Consider the following 13,905-nt stretch of genomic DNA (forward strand, 5'->3'; position numbering starts at 1 on the left):
TCTGCTGCAAATTTTGGGAAAAGTGACTCGCTCTAGTGAGCTCACAGAATCCCCCCTCCCTTATCCTGGCAAGTGCCAGGAGAGGGAGGGGTTTCAATGTCTTCAAACCTCCTTACATTGTGTGCCGCCATTTTCAAAGCGACTACACAGTGGAAGGAGGTTGTACTGCGAGCATACCTGCGAGGAGACGCTCTGAGGAGGACCAGGACCATCGAGGCGGACCAGGACCATCGAGGCGGACCAGGACCATCGAGGCGGACGAGGACCATCGAGGCGGACCAGGACCAGCGAGGGGACACTTCGAGGACGAGGCGGCCAAGGAAGGACGAGGTGTACCAGTGTGTCGGACGTGGAAGGACGAGCGAGGCGACGGAGGAGGAGCAGCGAGTCGGACGAGGAGGACAAGGAAGGACGAGGTGTACCAGGGAATCGGACGTGGAAGGACGAGCGAGGCGACGGAGGAGGACGAGCGAGGCGACGGAGGAGGACGAGCGAGGCGACGTAGGAGGACGAGCGAGGCGACTTGGGAGGACCACCGTGGGGGAACAGCGAGGCGGTAAGTAACGCCGAAATAGGCATCATGTGTGGCATCATGTGTGGCATCATATAAGGGAGGCCTATGTCGGCATATACTGGAGGCCTGTGCCATCATACGGGAGGCCTGTGCCATCATACGGGAGGCCTGTGGCATCATATCAGGGAGGCCTGTGGCATCATATAGGGGAGGCCTGTGGCATCATATAGGGGAGGCCTGTGGCATCATATAGGGGAGGTCTGTGGCATCATATCAGGGAGGCCTGTGCCATCATACGGGAGGCCTGTGGCATCATATCATGGAGCCATATCAGGGAGGCCTGTGGCATCATATAGGGGAGGCCTGTGGCATCATATAAGGGAGGTCTGTGGCATCATATCAGGGAGGCCTGTGGCATCATATACGGGAGGCCTGTGTCAGCATATCATGGAGGCCTGTGGCAGCAAAAGCAGTGTGTCATCATTTCCAGTGTTGTAGCGTATACGTTGTTGGAGCGTATACGTTGTGGCAGCGTATACGTTGTGGCTGCGTATACCTTGTGGCAGCGTATACCTTGTGTCAGCGTATACCTTGTGTCAGCGTATACGTTGTCAGAGTATACCTTGTGGCAGCGTATACCTTGTGGCAGCGTATACCTTGTGGCAGCGTATACCTTGTGGCAGCGTATACCTTGTGGCAGCGTATACCTTTTGGCAGCGTATACCTTGTGGCAGCGTATACCTTGTGGCAGCGTATACCTTGTGGCAGCGTATACCTTGTGGCAGCGTATACCTTGTGGCAGCGTATACCTTGTGGCAGCGTATACCTTGTGTCAGCGTATACGTTGTGTCAGCGTATACGTTGTGGCAGCGTATACCTTCTGGCAGCGTATACCTTGTGGCAGCGTATACCTTGTGTCAGCGTATACGTTGTGGCAGCGTATAGGTTGTGTCAGCGTATACCTTGTGGCAGCGTATACCTTGTGGCAGCGTATACCTTGTGGCAGCGTATACGTTGTGTCAGCGTATACGTTGTGTCAGCGTATACGTTGTGGCAGCGTATACCTTCTGGCAGCGTATACCTTGTGGCAGCGTATACCTTGTGGCAGCGTATACGTTGTGTCAGCGTATAGGTTGTGTCAGCGTATACCTTGTGTCAGCGTATACCTTGTGGCAGCGTATACCTTGTGGCAGCGTATACCTTGTGGCAGCGTATACCTTGTGTCAGCGTATACCTTGTGTCAGCGTATACGTTGTGTCAGCGTATACGTTGTGTCAGCGTATAGGTTGTGGCAGCGTATACCTTGTGGCAGCGTATACCTTGTGTCAGCGTATAGGTTGTGTCAGCGTATAGGTTGTGTCAGCGTATAGGTTGTGTCAGCGTATAGGTTGTGTCAGCGTATAGGTTGTGTCAGCGTATAGGTTGTGTCAGCGTATAGGTTGTGTCAGCGTATAGGTTGTGTCAGCGTATAGGTTGTGTCAGCGTATAGGTTGTGGCAGCGTATACCTTGTGGCAGCGTATACCTTGTGGCAGCGTATACCTTGTGGCAGCGTATACCTTGTGGCAGCGTATACGTTGTGTCAGCGTATACGTTGTGTCAGCGTATACGTTGTGTCAGCGTATACCTTGTGGCAGCGTATACCTTGTGGCAGCGTATACGTTGTATCAGCGTATAGGTTGTGTCAGCGTATACCTTGTGTCAGCGTATACCTTGTGGCAGCGTATACCTTGTGGCAGCGTATACCTTGTGGCAGCGTATACCTTGTGTCAGCGTATACGTTGTGTCAGCGTATAGGTTGTGGCAGCGTATACCTTGTGGCAGCGTATAGGTTGTGGCATCATAACATTGGAGGCCTGTGTCATCATACCAAGGGAGGGCAGTGGCAGCATTTACAGAGTGGCAGCATTTACAGAGTGGCAGCATTTACAGAGTGGCAGCATTTACAGAGTGGCAGCATTTACAGAGTGGCAGCATTTACAGAGTGGCAGCATTTACAGTGTGGCAGCATTTCCAGTGTGGCAGCTATTTGTACATCACTTTATCTAATCCCACAATGTGTGTGACTTTTTGAACAGCAGTTTACCAGAAGGAGAGGGAGCGTGCCAGTGAAAACACAACCGTGAGGAGTGTATTCGAGGAGCATAGATACTTTGAACAGGTGCGGGAGCGAGGGGACTACCCCAAACGTCCAATAATTGCAATTTATGGTTTTTTATATATATTATTGTACTTATTTTAACAGGAGGCAAAGCAACGCTATCAGATACAGACGACGACAGCAGCAACCAGAGCGGATTACCACCGTGGAGACGAACAGGCCATTCTGAGCAGCATAAGTTACGAATTATAGAAAGTAAGTAATCCCTAACATAGGGAGTTAATATAAACATACATGACACACAAGTTCACCAGAGGAGCCAAACTATGCAGAGTGATCAGACAGGGATGTCATTCTTCCAAAGCGACCATGTTGCGCAAAGTGCAACGCTTGAAGTTGATCAATCCATTCATACATTTTTTATTTTATTCTTCTGTAGGAAATATAACTTTGACATGCCGCATGATTGGCTGAAACGTTCTGTAATACAATGTGAAGGTACGGTGGTAATATGTGACAAAGCAAGGTGTTTTCACCAGCTGCTAAAGGTCCGGTTGGATGATGAGATGAGAAAAAAAAAGTTGTTTTCATCTGCTGATGAAGGTCCAGTTCGATGATGTGACAAAGCAAGGTGTTTGCAACTGCTGCTAAAGGCTCCGGTTTGATGATGAGATGAGGAAAAAAAGTTGTTTTCTTCTGCTGGTGAAGGTCCAGAAACATGATGTGACGAAGCAAGGTTTTTTCATCTGCTGATAACTTCTTTGTGATTGTCGTTGACATGTGTGTATTTTCAAAGTAAATCTCTTTTACATTTTCGTCTTCCAATTTCTACTTTTATATGTTGGTCCCTATCCGTCAATGTTGACTTTTTAACTGAACTCTTTGTTTGTGACTATGTAACAAAAACTTTTTGTGTTCTGCATGTAAATTTTATATTTGTGTTTATGATGGAACACTTCTTCTGTGTTACTTTGGAAGGCAGTTATGGCTTCATCAATAAAAAAAAATTGGTTTATAAATGCTATTCTCTTTAATTCACTGTCTCTATTACATAAAAAAAAAAAAAAAAAAAATGGGTTGGTCAGGCAAAAAAAGTATACTCAAACATTGACATGGTGAAACTGTCTGGCACTGAGATCATTGACGGTTTTACAATGATCGTCTAAAACGACACACTATTTTGTGCCTTGGTCAACCGTAAATTCCCAGTGCCAAACAGTTACCTATAAACAATGTAACATGTTGAATACTCACTTCTCCACATGACAATCTACAACACACCATAGGCCACATTTGTGTGATAAATATGGGTGACTTCGCACGCGGTGACCCAAGAACTGCCACAAATGTGATGTTATGTCTTCAAAAACACGCTGTGGTTAATAAAATTTTAGACAAACTCTAGAGTTTTACTCTTGCACTTATAAAAGGCAAACTCACACATCTAAATTGGAATAGTAAGTATGGTAGTACACAAATACAGCTCATTCGGGGTATCAACTATCTTTATGTAATCCCTCGTTATTACCGTAATGATCTTTTCTCATGCCATAATATTTACATTTACTTTCTTGATAGAAATGCCGTCGTGCATTGTCTCTGGTTGTGACAGTCGGTCTAATCGAGCTACTTACTCTCAAGGAGTGACCCTGCATGTTTTTCCAGGGAACATTGACAAGATAAAAGTTTGGCTCCAACAGGCCAGACAATCGTTGGACAATCTAGATGCACTCTCACAAAGAATTTTGGATGGGAAAAAACAAGATTTATTTAGACTATGTTCAAAACACTTTGCAGAAGACTGTTATGTTTTTAAGTCGGAAAAGAAGATACGATGGCTGAAGGAAAGTGCAATTCCCACGATATTCCCTTATCAGGAAACAGAGTGTCCACCATCTAAACGGAAACGTACAGAAGAGGAACACAATTATTCTTGTGCAACACAATGCATGCAATTGCCTTTGCCTACTACATCCACCAACAGAATTACATACGCTTCGACCGGTACCTCAATGCAAAACGATCCACCAACGTCAATGTCCAAAGTCATGGGAGTGAAACATGTAAAAATTGTTGTCAAGAGGAAATTTTTTGAAAGAAATTCAGCAACAAACACCCGACATACGACATTGTCAACGAGAGCCACCAACACACCTTTCAAAAGAATAAGAGATGCAACCACTCAATCACACATCTTCACAGTGGATACAGGATGCCAGTTTCCAGAGGAAGAACTTTCTTTTGATAAGCAAATAACAATGAAGTTGGATCATTTTTACCCATCAACGTTCTCAACCCCCCGCTTACAAAGACAAACATCAAGCAAAGTCATATTTGAGGATCCAGAGGAAAGCTTTGTTTCTTCTACTGTCATAAATGATCCAAGAGATCTGGACTACGAACCACCAGATTCTAGTTTATCATTTGACAACGTGACAACAAATTTGTTTTCAGAACGAGCAGATGAAGACCTAGTAAAAGAGCGTAAATTTTTGGTTTTTGAATCGGCTTTAGATGTACTGGTTGCTCAGTGCGCGTGTTTCTGTGGCCACAAAATAGAAAACACAGTCAAATTCCTTCAAGGTACCTATCTTTCGCTAGAAGGGAAATGTCCCAATGGACATGATTATTTTTGGGAAAGTCAACCTAAGTGTAATCGTATCCCGGTTGGGAATGTTCTGATTGCAGCTTCCATTTTATTTAATGGTGGGAACTATGCCAAGATGTCTGACATTTGTAAATCGATTGGGATGCAATTTATTTCACATTCCACTTACTTTCGTCACCAAAGAAAATTATTATTTCCAGTGGTGGACATTCACTGGAAACAAGAAAAAATGGAACTTCATAAAGAAATCAAAGAAACACCATTGTGTCTCCTTGGTGACGGACAATGTGATAGCCCTGGGCATAATGCAAAATATTGTGTGTACACATTGATGGATTACAAGAGCGACAAGATTGTTGACTTTGAAATCGTTCAGGTTACACAAACCACATCTTCTGTGGCTATGGAAAGTTTGGCCTTTCAAAACTGTCTTAACCGTGTTATTCAAGATGGGCTCAATGTGTATGTTCTTGCAACAGACCGTCATGTCTCCATACGTAAAAAAATACGTGAACAATACCTAGAGATTGGACATCAATTTGATATATGGCATTATGCTAAGTCCATTCGGAAGAAGCTGAAGGCTGCAAGTAAAAAAAAAAAATGTTCCCAAATTGTTGATTGGATCACGTCAATAACCAATCATTTTTGGTACTGCTGTAGTACTAGTTGCGGTAATGTGGATGTGCTGCGGGAAAAATGGCTCTCTGTACTTCAACATATTTGTAATGTACATGAATTCCCGGGGGACATTCTCACACAATGTGATCACAGATGTTTAGACATTGATGACGATCGCAAACACAATTGGATGTCAACAACATCGGCAGCCTATCAGGAGCTTGAAAAGATTGTCAAAGATAAACAATTATTGAAAGACTTGCCCCACTTGTCATCTTTCTGTCATACAGGAAAAATCGAGGTATTCCACAGCTTTATTCTAAAATACAGACCGAAAAGAATACATTTTGCTTTAGACGGAATGGAAGCACGGACAAAACTTGCTGTTTTGGCCCATAATCATAATACAAAACGGGAACAATCTAGAGTCCACCGACAGACCACAAAGTCGGATCGGCTTGGTAGCATGAGGTATAATGTAGTTTTCTCTAAACTAAGCAAAAAATGGACTGCAAAGAAAGAGTACGTACCAATGTCTTTCTCACACCTCTTTCCTATGTTTGTAAATGTGATCAAATTGACAAAACAAGAAATTGAACATAGTTGGCAAACACGTACATTGACCCTACCACCAAACATAGCCACAGAACCACGGCCGGATAAAGCATCAACTGTTCTAGCTCACAAGTCACGTTTTTAATGTACTGAACTATGTTGTGTTTGCCCTTCTAAAAAAAAAGCTTACAACTATTTCCCACTGTTTATATTGCCTGTTACTGTAATAATTTGTAAGCAAACTATCTGTGGATATTGGGTGTTGATTCTGGGATTTAGTCTGATTGCCATATTTGGAGTCGGGAAGGAATTTCCCCCACTAATGAAGAACAAAGCATAAATAACCATGGGTTTTCGCCTTCCTCAGAATCAACACTAGCACTTTATATCCTGTATATTTTGTTTTGTTATGTACAATACTTATGCTGTGTTAATATATTATAATAAATAAACATCTAAAGTTTGAATTTTAACCCCTTGAGTACCCAGCTCATTTTGGCCTTGAGGACCAGACCCATTTTTTCAAATCTGACATGTATCACTTTATGTGGTAATAACTCCGGAATGCTTTTACCTATCCAAGCAATTCTGAGATTGTTTTCTCGTGACACATTGGACTTTAGTTTAGTGCAAAAATTTGGTCGATAAATTCATTCCTTATTTGTGAAAAACACCAACATTTAGCGAAAATATGAAGAAATTATGATTTTTCCCATTTTAAATGTATCTGCTTGTAAAACAGATGGTAATACCACACAAAATAGTTACCAATTAACATATCCCATATGTCTACTTTATGTTTGCATCGTTTTTTGAACATTCTTTTATTTTTCTATGACCTCACAAGGCTTAGAACTTTAGCAGCAATTTCTCATATTTTTAAGAAAATTTCAAAAAGCGATTTTTTCAGGGACGAGTTCAGTTCTGAAGTGGTTTTGAGTGCCCTATATATTAGAAACCCCCATAAAACACCCCATTTTGAAAACTGCACCCCTCAAAGTATCTAAAACAGCATTCAGAAAGTGTTTCAACTCTTTAGGCGTTTTACAGGAATTGAAGGAAAGTAGAGCTGAAATTTTCAAATTTCATTTTTTTTTACAAAATTCATATGTAATACATTTTCTTCTGTACCACAGAAGGTTTTACCTGAGAAACGCAACTCAATATTTATTGCCCAGATTCTGCAGTTTTTAGAAATATCCCACATGTGGCCCTAGTGCGCTAATGGACTGAAACACAGGCCTCAGAAGCAAAGGAGCACCTAGAGGATTTTGGGGCCTCCTTTTTTCAGAATATATTTTAGGCACCATGAGGAGGTCTTGTGGTGCCAAAACAGTGGAAACCCCCGAAAGTGACCCCCATTTTTTAAACTACACACCTCAGGGAATTTATCTAGGGGTATAGTTAGCATTTTGACCCCACAGGTATTTTGCTATATTTTCTGGAGTTAGTCTGTGAAAATGAAAATCTACTTTTTTTCTGGAAAAACGTAAAAATTTCTAATTTTTGCAAGAAATAAAGGAGAGAAAGCACCCCAACATTTGTAAAGCAATTTCTCGCGATTACGGAAATACCCCATATGTGGTAATAAACTGCTGTTTGGACCCACAGCAGGGCTCAGAAGGGAGGGAGCGCCATTTGGATTTTGGAGCTCTGATTTTACTGGAATGGTTTTCAGTGCCGTGTCACGTTTGCAACGCCCTGGAGGGACCTAAACAGTGGAATCCCCCCAAAAGTGACCCCATTTTGGAAACTATACCCCTCAAGGAATTTTTCTAGTGGTATAGTTATCATTTTGACCCCACAGGTTTTTTGCTGAATTTATTGGAATTAGTCTGTGAAGATGAAAAGAGACTTTTTTTTGGAAAAAACACAGAATTTTCTAATTTTTATAAGGAATAAAGGAGAAAAAGCACCTCAACATTTGTAAAGCAATTTCTCCTGATTACGGAAATACCCCATATGTGGTAATAAATTGCTGTTTGGACCCATGGCAGGGCTCAGAAGGGACGGAGCACCATTTGGATTTTGCAGCTCAGATTTTGCTGAATTGGTTTCTGGGGGCCATGTCGCATTTGCAGAGTCCCTGAAGTACCAGTACAGTAGAAATTCCCCAGATGTGATCCCAATTTGGAGACTATACCCCTGAAAGAATTAAATTAGAGGTGTAGTGAGCATTTTGAGCCCTCAGGTGTTTTATAGATTTTATTAGAATTGGTCCGTGAAATATAACCTGTAGCTTTAGCTCAGAATTTTTCATTTCCACAAGGAATACAGGAGAAAAGACACCCCAAAATGTGTTACACAATTTCTCCTGATTACGGAAATACCCCATATGTGGTTGTAAACGGCTATTTGGACATACGGCAAGGGTCTAAACGGAAAAAGTGAAATTTCGTTTTTGGAGTGGAGATTTTACAAAATTTGTTTTTGACGCCATGTTGCATTGCGCTGAGGTACCAGTACAGTGAAAACTCCCGAGAAGTGACCCCATTTAGGAAACTACACCCCTCAAGGAATTCATCTAGAAGTGTAGTGAGCATTTTGACCCCCAAAGGTTTTGCAGAAATTAGTGCACAGTGGATGTTGCAGATTGAAAATTGACATTTTCCACATATATGCTATTTCAGTGCCCAATGCGTTGGGCCCAGCTTGTACCACTGGAGACATACGCCCCATAAATTGTTAAACTGTTCTCCAGAGTACGGTAATACCCCATATGTGGTCATAAACCGCTGTTTGGGCACACTGCCAGGCCCAGAAGGAGCGCCATTTGGCTTTTGGAGCGCAGATTTTGCTTGGTAGTAGTTTTGTTTAGTGTTTTACTGGTGTTTCAGTTTATAATGTGGGGGCATATGTAATCTGTGCGGAGTACATACATTTTTTGCGTGACACACTGTCGTTTTTATTGGTACCATGTTTGGCTACGCGCGACTTTTTGATCACTTTTTATTCCATTTTTTTGGAAACAACGTGACCAAAAAAGGAAATTCTGCCATTGTTTTTTATGGTATTTTTTTTACGGTGTTCACCGTGCGGGATAAATAATATGATATTTTTTTAGGTCAGGCCGATACGAACGCGGCGATACCTATTATGTCTAGTTTTTGTCTTTTTTTTCATTTTTTTTCTAATTATAAAGGGCTTGATCAGGGAAACAAGGCGATTATTGTTTTTATTACGTAAAACTTGTATTTATTTATTTATCGAAAACTTTTTTTTTTACTTTTTTTTTACTTTTTTTTTTACTTTTTTTTCACTTTTTATTTTACACTTACTAGGGGACTGGAAGATCTGATCTTCTGATCCCCTGCACAATACACTGCACTACTTCTGTATGTACTGATGTAGTGCAGTGTATTGTAACTGTCACTTTACAACTGACAGTTGAGCCTATTACGTCCTACCTTGGGCAGGACCTAATAGGCTCCCGTACCTGGCAACCAGGAAGCCGTTGCTAGGCTTCCTGGTTGCCATTGCAACCATCAGAACCCCGCGATTTTTCGCGGGGGGGGGGGCAATGGGGTGCAGAGGGAGCCCCCTCCCTCTGTATCAATCACTTAAATGCCGCTGTCGCTATTGACAGCGGCATTTAAGGGGTTAAACTACAGCGATCGGAGAGGACAGTGATCGCTGTAGTTGCAGTGGGATGTCGGCTGTATATTACAGCCGACATCCGATGAAGATGGAGCGAGCACAGCTCCTGTGCCCGCTTCATCCTCAGGGCGTTACTATACGCCCATTTTCGGGAAGGGGTTAATAAAGTGTTTTTTTTCGCGGGGGGGGGCAATGGGGTGCAGAGGGAGCCCCCTCCCTCTGTATCAATCACTTAAATGCCGCTGTCGCTATTGACAGCGGCATTTAAGGGGTTAAACTACAGCGATCGGAGAGGACAGTGATCGCTGTAGTTGCAGTGGGATGTCGGCTGTATATTACAGCCGACATCCGATGAAGATGGAGCGAGCACAGCTCCTGTGCCCGCTTCATCCTCAGGGCGTTACTATACGCCCATTTTCGGGAAGGGGTTAATAAAGTGTTTTTTTTTTTTTACACTGCTTTCTCTGATCTCCTCACGTATCTCACAGAAATGAGGAGATCAGAGAAAGTGACAGGAGCTTTCTCCTGCAGACGACGTCACAGACGGCTGTGATTGGTCAGTCTTCAGAGACTGACCAATCACAGCAATCGCCGGCATTGGGGACTGCTAATTGGTCCCCAGGCCGGTAGCAGAGACGGTTAGCTGTCAATGACAGCTGCCGCCGCTGTTCTGTCACTATGTGATTTCACATAGTGACAGTTTATTCCTGCGCCGTAATAGTACGTCGAAGGTACGCTGGCATAAGTGGCCAGCGACGTACTATTACGTCAAAGGTACGCAAGGGGTTAAAAAAATTTTATTTAAAAATATAGCATAGTAAAGTAAACAAACACATTTCAAAAATCGGCCATTTCAGAAGCATTATTGTCAGTGGCTTGCTTGAAACCAACATATACTTGATTTTCTTCTGGAAACATTGCTCTGACTTTCTGAACTGCACATGCTGGAATAGTACGCCTGTTTTTTCGTCCAAGGTAACCGTGAACCCACACGGTGAACATTCTGTATGCAACCATCCGTAAGGACCTATACATCATAAAAAAAATATGTTTAGGCAATCATATTTGCACACTATACAGACCACAATCGTATACTGTCACCCCTTACATGGTAAGATTATTTACAATAATACATAACGGCTCACAAACGCTGGAGCGACAGACATTCTTTAATTGGTGCGTGGAACAAGATCAAAATTTACTTATAGTGTTACAGGGACCACAGAAGATTTGTCAGACACATATTAGACACATGCATGCTGCTGAAAGCACACATAATAATATTTATTTGAGCAATAAGGTTAGGATCACAATACCATCATTGAAACTTGACTGGAACACAAACTAATTTCCTTACCTGTTATTTAGCGGGGCTTGACGTGTTGGACCCAAACATCTATAGCTTTCACATAGGGTCAGTTGTTCCCTGTCCAGACATGTGCCAATAAAAGTATGATGCTCTGTAATGCACCTCATCGGCTCATCTTCCTCCATTTTGTTTAGCACATTACGTATAACTTTGCAACAGACACATTCCTCTTCTGTCGGCAAATTAATGCAGTTCCCACACTGACACCACGATTCCACCGGTTTCACGGACGCTGAAGGAGTTTGTCTCGCACTCTGTTCTGCCCGTTTTCTCATTGGCTGTTGTACAAGAATTAGATTTGGATCCTGATATTTGGGACACCTTGCTCGTAGTTCCTGCTCTAATATTGCTCTCTAAAAACAAAAAAAAAATTTGCCTCAATAAAATCCAATGTAAGTGAAGATTATCCAGATTGTGACAACAGTACAGAAAGGAACAGATGGACATTCACTTATTTATCATTGATTTTTTGAGTGGACATGTACATCTAATAATTACATTTTTAAAGCTAAAAATGTTACCCCAAACATAGGTATATTCCATAGTGTGCGCTCCACTAACGTCAATGGTGAAGGTGAGTGAAAAGACAATAAAAAGTAAAGGAACCAATATTCGGAATGGAATGGAGGACCAAAAGTTGGCTTACAAATTTAACTTTTCTACCGCTTTGGTTTCCATTCAAACAAGTATATGGGGGTGTGCTTGGCCCCCCACAAATGGCAGAGTCAGCGTGCTATCCCACAGCACAGTGAAGCATTTCACAGACATCAACTGCACAAAGTCTTACCTCCTGGTCTCTTTTTGCTTTCTCCTCTGGGGTAAATGTTGGTGGTATTCGTTTTGCTATTGGTTTATTGTCATCAATGGATTTCCGACTTCTCTTGGGCGCCATAACTGACAATTTGAAACAAAAGTTGATCCATATCTCTCCCAAGACGTCAAATAAAAAACAGTATACGCTGCCACATGCCTCCCTGCATATGCTGCCACACAACTTCCTTTGATGTAATGGCACACCACCTTACTTGGTATGATGCCACACAATTTCCCTGTATAGGATGCCACAAAAGCTCATTTGATAAGATGCCACACACTATCCCTGTATATGATGCCACCCAATATCCCAGTATAGGATGCCACACAAGCTCATTTGATCGGATGACAGACAATATCCCTGTAAATGTTGCCACACTAGAAATGCGGCCACACTAGAAATGCGGCCACACCGTAAATGCTGCCACACTGTAAATGCTGCCACACTGAAAATGCTGCCACAGGCCTCCGCTGGTATGATGACACAGGCCTCCGCTGGTATGATGCCACACCGTACATGCAGCCACACCGTACATGCAGCCACACCGTAAATGCTTCCACAACGTATACGCTGACACAACGTATACGCTGACACAACGTATACGCTGACACAACGTATACGCAGCCACAACGTATACGCTGCCACACCGTAAACGCTACCACACCGTAAATGCTGCCACACCGTAAATGTTGACACACCGTAAATGCTGCCACTCTGTAAATGCTGCCACAGGCCTCCGCTGGTATGATGACACAGGTCTCCGCTGGTATGATGACACAGGGCTCCGCTGGTATGATGCCACACCGTACATGCAGCCACACCGTTCCTGCAGCCACAACCTATACGCTGACACAACCTATACGCTGACACAACCTATACGCTGACACAACCTATACGCTGACACAACCTATACGCTGACACAACCTATACGCTGACACAACCTATACGCTGCCACAACCTATACGCTGCCACACCGTAAACGCTGCCACACAGTAAACGCTGCCACACCGTAAACGCTGCCACTCTGTAAACGCTGCCACTCTGTAAATGCTGCCACTCTGTAAATGCTGCCACTCTGTAAATGCTGCCACTGCCCTCCCTTGGTATGATGACACAGGCCTCCAATGTTATGATGCCACAAGGTATACGCTGCCACAAGGTATACGCTGCCACAAGGTATACGCTGACACAAGGTATACGCTGCCACAACCTATACGCTGACACAACCTATACGCTGCCACAAGGTATACGCTGACACAACCTATACGCTGACACAACCTATACGCTGACACAACCTATACGCTGACACAACCTATACGCTGACACAACCTATACGCTGACACAACGTATACGCTGACACAACGTATACGCTGACACAACGTATACGCTGACACACCGTAAACGCTGCCACAACGTATACGCTGCCACAACGTATACGCTGCCACAACGGATACGCTGCCACAACGGATACGCTGCCACAACGGATACGCTGCCACACCGTAAACGCTGCCACACCGTAAACGCTGCCACACCGTAAACGCTGCCACACCGTAAACGCTGCCACAACGTAAACGCTGCCACAACGTAAACGCTGCCTCAACGTAAACGCTGCCACAACGTACATGCTGCCACTCTATAAATGCTGCCACACAGTAAATGCTGCCACACCGTAAATGCTGCCACACAAAAAATGCTCAAACAGGCCTCCGCTGGTATGATGACACAGGC

General features: G+C 43.4%; 1 protein-coding gene across 2 annotated transcripts; it reads left to right on the forward strand.

Moving 5' to 3' along the window:
* Window positions 1–3,530, forward strand: LOC142761111 (uncharacterized). Of its 2 annotated transcripts, XR_012883507.1 has the most exons (4): window positions 1–556; window positions 2,591–2,673; window positions 2,758–2,868; window positions 3,053–3,530. XR_012883507.1 is itself a non-coding variant. In XM_075864300.1 (3 exons), exons 1-3 carry the CDS (start codon window positions 97–99, stop codon window positions 3,085–3,087), a joined length of 606 nt encoding a protein of 201 aa, XP_075720415.1. In that variant the 5' UTR covers window positions 1–96; the 3' UTR covers window positions 3,088–3,530. The 2 variants fall into 2 exon arrangements, 1 of the variants encoding a protein (XP_075720415.1); XM_075864300.1 differs by lacking the exon at window positions 2,591–2,673.
* The last annotated feature ends 10,375 nt before the right edge of the window (window positions 3,531–13,905 follow it).

Source organism: Rhinoderma darwinii, chromosome 4 (assembly GCF_050947455.1).
Source record: "Rhinoderma darwinii isolate aRhiDar2 chromosome 4, aRhiDar2.hap1, whole genome shotgun sequence".
In the NCBI taxonomy this organism is placed as follows: Eukaryota; Metazoa; Chordata; class Amphibia; order Anura; family Rhinodermatidae; genus Rhinoderma; species Rhinoderma darwinii.